Raw genomic sequence first — 4,785 nt, forward strand, 5'->3', positions numbered from 1 at the left:
TCATGTGCGATTGGCTAAAAAAAAAACAAGCCATCAACAACAACGATGGGAATAACTGCAAAGCTCCTTTTTTTTCTTTTTCTGCTCTCTCTCTCTTTCACTCACTCACGCAAGAATAGAGGGCGACGCACCAGACAGACCGTTCAAGAAGGGTTTCTGGACTGCACCGGCGGGAAGCGCTGCGTCTACGACTGTGCGTGTGAGTTTTTTGCGGCCGCGCCGTCAGCTTATTTTCTTTCTCGTGCTTATTACTTTTTATTTTATATTTTACACACCACAGTTCATATTTATTTGCCGTTTTCTTCTTTTTTTTTTGCCTGTTTGTTGTCCCTTCCTGGCAATCGTCATGCGTCACTCAACGTACCTCGAGGTCAGTCTGCGGAACATCGCCGATAATGTCGAATGCGTGCGGCGCCTCGCTGGCGCGGCGGAAGTGATCGCGATGGTGAAGGGCAACGCCTACGGGCACGGCATGGAGACTGTCTCCCGGTACCTCCACGACGCGTGTGGGGTACGCAACTTCGGCGTGGCCTCGCTGGGCGAGGCGCTGCTGCTGCGCGCGACTCAGCCGTGCATAGCGACAGACCCCCGCAGCGAGATCTTCGTCTTCTCCGACACCGAGGTGATGAACGAGGGCTGCCAGAGCTACTACGAGCAGGGCGACCAGCCGGCGGCGCGGCTCACGCCTGTTTTGGCCACCGTCTCACAACTAAAGGCGTTCTGCGCCTCCGCTGCGTTCGACGGCACAAAGCTGTGCCTGAAGCTGAACACCGGCATGAACCGCCTGGGGCTGCGCCCGGACGAGCTGGCGGAGGTGCTGCCCCTGCTGCGGCAGCGGGGCGGGGTGGACCACCTGCTGCAGCACTTCAGCGTGGCGGCGGCGGCGGCGCGGCGTGCCGAGACGCAGGCCCACTATGATACATTCAAGAGGGCAGTGCAGTTCCTGCGCGACGGCGGGGTGGAGGTGCGGGCCACGTCGGTGAGTAACTCAGGCGCCGTGGAGCAGCGGATTGGGCTGGAGGAGACGTACGTGCGCCCGGGGCTCATGCTGTACGGCCCGCGCAGCGTCACCGACCAGAGGCTGTGGGCCGGGAAGCCCGCGAGTTGCCTCTACACCAAAGTTCTGCACCACTTCCCGGTGCGGAGGGGCGAGGGCGTGGGCTACGGCTTGGAACCCACCTCGGCGGACGCCGTCGTCGTGATGCTGCCGCTCGGTTACGCCGACGGCTTCATTCGCGAGTACAAGGGGATGGCCGTCACCGTGACGCCCGACGGCGCCGCCGACCCCATCGCAGGCACCGTGCACGGCAGCGTCAACATGGACATGACCGCCGTCGTGGTTTACCCGGAGGAGGTCGGCAAAGACATTGGCGCCATCATGGCCGCGGTGAAGGACGAGGCCCGCATCCGTGTCTGGGGCGAGGACGTTGGGGAAAAGGCGGCGTCTGTGGGGTCGATTCCGAACCAGCTTTTCTGCGGGATTTCTATCCGTGTCCCGCGAGTATACACCACGTAGCAACGCGGACACTCGCAGACAAATATCCGTGCGTGCTTCTGCGTGTCACCTGCGTTGGTGTTTGTTTTCTTTTTCTTTTTACTCTGTCGTTAACGTGTTTATCGGTAGCGTTTTGTTTGCTTGTTTAATTATTTTATTATTTTATTGTTTTATTGCCAATATTTTTATTGTTATTTTTTTTATTTTGCTGCCTCTACCGCGCGCGGCGACGCACGCGCAGAACGGGTAACGGTTTTCTCCTAAAGAAGAAGAAAAAAAAACACAAACTTCGGTATGCATTTGACCACGGATGAAGTTCAGATTCATGCCTGGCGCACCTTTCTCTTTCCCTCTCTCGCTCTTCTCTCTCCCCCTCTTCCCCTCCCATTTTCGCTCGCGATCGGCGTGTCCGCCTCTGCCGCCATGCGTGTCTGCGGTGCGTGGCGCCCGCCTTCCCCCCGTTCTCTACTTGACTCACGTGCAGTCTGTAATGTGCAGTATATATATATATATCTTTACATGTGTATATAAATCTTTACTTGTGTGTATATCAATGTGTCTGTAACTGTCGCTCTGTGTGTGATGCCGCTTTCGCTTCTTCTTCCCCCGCAAACGAGGGGCGGGGTGGGGGGAGCAAAGCAGCCAACCCGAAGCGACAACAACCCCTGAGCGCCGTGTTTGGAGGCGGAGGGGGCGGGCGTCGGGGGATGACTGGAGATGCCGCACCTCATCTAAGTGTGAGTAGTTTTTTTTTTTTGGTCTCTTTTCCTCTTTTTTTTTTGAATTTTCTGTTGCCGCCGCTGCTTCTCTCGCTTTGTCTCCGCCGTGCGACGCAGCCGCCACGCATCGTTGCTCCCCGCCACGCCCCGCCTCTCTCTCTCTCTCTCTCCCGTTTTCGCTCTCTGCGTGCGTGCGGGCCGGCAAGGAAAGCAAATCAAGGCGAAGCAAGCAACAACCCCCCCCCATGGCGCTTCGACGCATCCAAAAGGAGCTGAAGGACCTCGAGCGGGACCCGCCGGCGAACACCAGCGGCGGCCCCATCAGCGAGAATGACCTGTTCAACTGGAAGGCGACCATCATAGGGCCGGAGGACTCGCCGTACGCCGGTGGCCTCTTCTTTCTCAACATTCACTTCCCCTCCGACTACCCGTTCAAGCCGCCGAAGCTGCAGTTCACGACGAAGATTTACCACCCGAACATAAACAACAACGGCGGCATCTGCCTGGACATTCTGAAGGACCAGTGGTCGCCCGCCCTGACCATCTCGAAGGTGCTGCTCTCCGTCTGCTCGCTGCTGACTGACCCGAACCCCGACGACCCGCTCGTCCCCGACATTGCCCGGCAGTACAAGTCGGACCGCGGCGCGTTTAACAAGACGGCGATGGATTGGACCCGTCAGTACGCCATGTAAAGGCGCAGGCGCCCGCGCCTTGGGGCACTAATAGTATTATTGGTGCTAGGTTAATACTGAGACATCTACGCACGGATACAGGTGTATATATATATATATATATGTGTGTGTGTGTGTGTGTCTGTGGGTGCCTGCGGCAGGAGTCTGATTTGTTTGTTTGGCTGTACGTGCGGCTGCGTGTGTGTGCGCGTGCGTGTGTGCGGGCGGGAGGGCCGGCAGCGGCATGGTAAAGAAGAAGAAGGAGGAGGATATGAGGGCGGCGTTGGGCGAGGCGCAGCGGCAGAAGTTACGCTCCGCCTCGCCTCACGCGCGCCACAACAAAAACAACAAAATCAAGACAAAAAAAAAGTGTGGGGTGAAAAAAGAGGCACACAAAAAAAAACCCAAACCAAGAAAAGAAAGAAGGAAAAAAGAAGCGGAATGCGGCTGTGAAGAAAATGACTGCAGGGCGGGGGGAGGAGAAACGGAAATACAAAACAAAATAAGGAAAAAAAATAGAAAGAAACGAAAAGAGAGAGAGAGAGACACACACAGAACGAGAAACGAAAACGGGGGGAAAAGAAGAAGTTACAAGAAGAAAAAAAAGACAACAAAAAAGAAAACAAAGACGGCCGGGGACTTGCTCCCCGTTCCGTCCAATAACAGTAACGGCAAAGAGCAGGGGGAAAGCAGACAAGGGACGTGGCAACTGCAGCCGCAGTAACGCGGAGGAGCGTGTGTGTGAGTGTGGCGGGGGGCTGAGTAGAGAAGAGGAGGAAGAGCAGAGGATCCCCTCCCTTCCCTTCCCCCACCCCCTCCACCGGCGCCGTCGTCGCAGGCACACAGAAGGAGAGGCGGGGGAATCCCTGGAGTGCGTGAAGGGCGACGTTGTGAGATGAGGCGGATAACGCGCCACAGCTGCAGGGTGCCTGCTTTTGCGTGTTTTGGGCCTTGCGGTGCGTCCCACCACCCACCGGCAAAGGCGCAGAATGAAAGGGAGGTGCGTGTGTGTGTGGGCACCGCTCGGCCTCCGAGAAGGTGCGCAAGAAAATACGGCGTGGAGGTAGCATCAAGCAGCAAGGAGATGGTTTCTGGGCTGCAGGCAGGCAGGCAGGCAGGAGGAAGAAAAGGAAGGGTCGCTGGGGGAGGGTGAAGGGAGTCTCAGCCGCGATGAGCGGCGGGGGGCGGCGGCAAACGAGCAGGCGGCCGGACCCAGACGTCCTCTGTGACAGTGGCGCGGGTGAACCGGCGGACGACATGCGAGGCGAGGAGTGACGCGCGCGGAGACTGGCAGAGGGGCACACTCCCCTTTCTCTATGTTGTCTGCAATTTCTTCTGCATTCTCGCTCGCTCCCTCTCTCTCGCCGCATACATATATATATATTTGTTTCTGTGTGTGTGTCCCATTTTTTTGGGTTTGCCGTTTTGCGTGATTTTTTTCTTCTTCTTCCTGCTCTTCTGCTTTCGGCCACTCCCCTTTTCCTCTTCTCCGTGCACCGACGTGTCCTGCCGTGCTCCTGCGCACGTACACATCTATTTTGTGCGCTTGGAGTTTGTTTCTCCCCTTTCTGCCCATTCCCCGCACCCCGGTTGTTGTTGTCGTTGTTTTCGTTTCGTTTCGTTTCGTTTGTTTCTTTTTCTTCTTCCGCGTCTTCCTGCCGCGCCTGAACGCGGCGCCGGCTGTGCGCGCCGTCCGCGCAGGGGGGTGGGTGGGGGGTGGAAAAGTGCGCCCGGACCGAGACTCCGGCGAAAACCCGCCCATCGCGCACGCCACAGCCGCACTGCCCACAGAGACTTAAGAGAAACAAACAAACGCACACAAATATATATATGAAAAAAAAGGAGGTAATAAAAAAAAAGGGAACGCGAGGAGAGAAAATGAAAAAAAAGAAAAAGAAAA

General features: G+C 56.7%; 2 protein-coding genes across 2 annotated transcripts, besides 17 other annotated features; both read left to right on the forward strand.

The window, feature by feature from the left end:
* Nucleotides 1-74: 74 nt before the first annotated feature.
* Nucleotides 75-107: a microsatellite.
* A 120-nt stretch (nt 108-227) lies between these two features.
* Nucleotides 228-269: a microsatellite.
* Nucleotides 270-346: 77 nt separating this feature from the next.
* On the forward strand, nt 347-1,516 carry Tco025E_05394 (alanine racemase; the record flags this gene model as incomplete). The annotated part of the gene is made up of 1 exon (XM_029372293.1): nt 347-1,516. One exon carries the CDS (start codon nt 347-349, stop codon nt 1,514-1,516), a length of 1,170 nt encoding a protein of 389 aa, XP_029227929.1.
* Nucleotides 1,517-1,627: 111 nt separating this feature from the next.
* Nucleotides 1,628-1,666: a microsatellite.
* Nucleotides 1,667-1,833: 167 nt separating this feature from the next.
* Nucleotides 1,834-1,872: a microsatellite.
* A 121-nt stretch (nt 1,873-1,993) lies between these two features.
* Nucleotides 1,994-2,046: a microsatellite.
* Nucleotides 2,047-2,240: 194 nt separating this feature from the next.
* Nucleotides 2,241-2,276: a microsatellite.
* Nucleotides 2,277-2,365: 89 nt separating this feature from the next.
* Nucleotides 2,366-2,399: a microsatellite.
* An 18-nt stretch (nt 2,400-2,417) lies between these two features.
* Nucleotides 2,418-2,447: a microsatellite.
* A 12-nt stretch (nt 2,448-2,459) lies between these two features.
* Tco025E_05395 (ubiquitin-conjugating enzyme E2) lies at nt 2,460-2,906 on the forward strand (the record flags this gene model as incomplete). The annotated part of the gene is made up of 1 exon (XM_029372294.1): nt 2,460-2,906. One exon carries the CDS (start codon nt 2,460-2,462, stop codon nt 2,904-2,906), a length of 447 nt encoding a protein of 148 aa, XP_029227930.1.
* An 84-nt stretch (nt 2,907-2,990) lies between these two features.
* Nucleotides 2,991-3,009: a microsatellite.
* Nucleotides 3,009-3,106: a microsatellite.
* A 113-nt stretch (nt 3,107-3,219) lies between these two features.
* Nucleotides 3,220-3,254: a sequence feature (A-rich).
* A 148-nt stretch (nt 3,255-3,402) lies between these two features.
* Nucleotides 3,403-3,447: a sequence feature (GA-rich).
* Nucleotides 3,448-3,461: 14 nt separating this feature from the next.
* Nucleotides 3,462-3,514: a sequence feature (GA-rich).
* A 131-nt stretch (nt 3,515-3,645) lies between these two features.
* Nucleotides 3,646-3,672: a sequence feature (GA-rich).
* Nucleotides 3,673-3,983: 311 nt separating this feature from the next.
* Nucleotides 3,984-4,010: a microsatellite.
* A 310-nt stretch (nt 4,011-4,320) lies between these two features.
* Nucleotides 4,321-4,349: a microsatellite.
* A 142-nt stretch (nt 4,350-4,491) lies between these two features.
* Nucleotides 4,492-4,523: a microsatellite.
* The last annotated feature ends 262 nt before the right edge of the window (nt 4,524-4,785 follow it).

The sequence above is a fragment of the Trypanosoma conorhini genome, assembly GCF_003719485.1.
Source record: "Trypanosoma conorhini strain 025E chromosome Unknown Tco_14.4_contig_00313, whole genome shotgun sequence".
NCBI lineage: Eukaryota > Euglenozoa > Kinetoplastea > Trypanosomatida > Trypanosomatidae > Trypanosoma > Trypanosoma conorhini.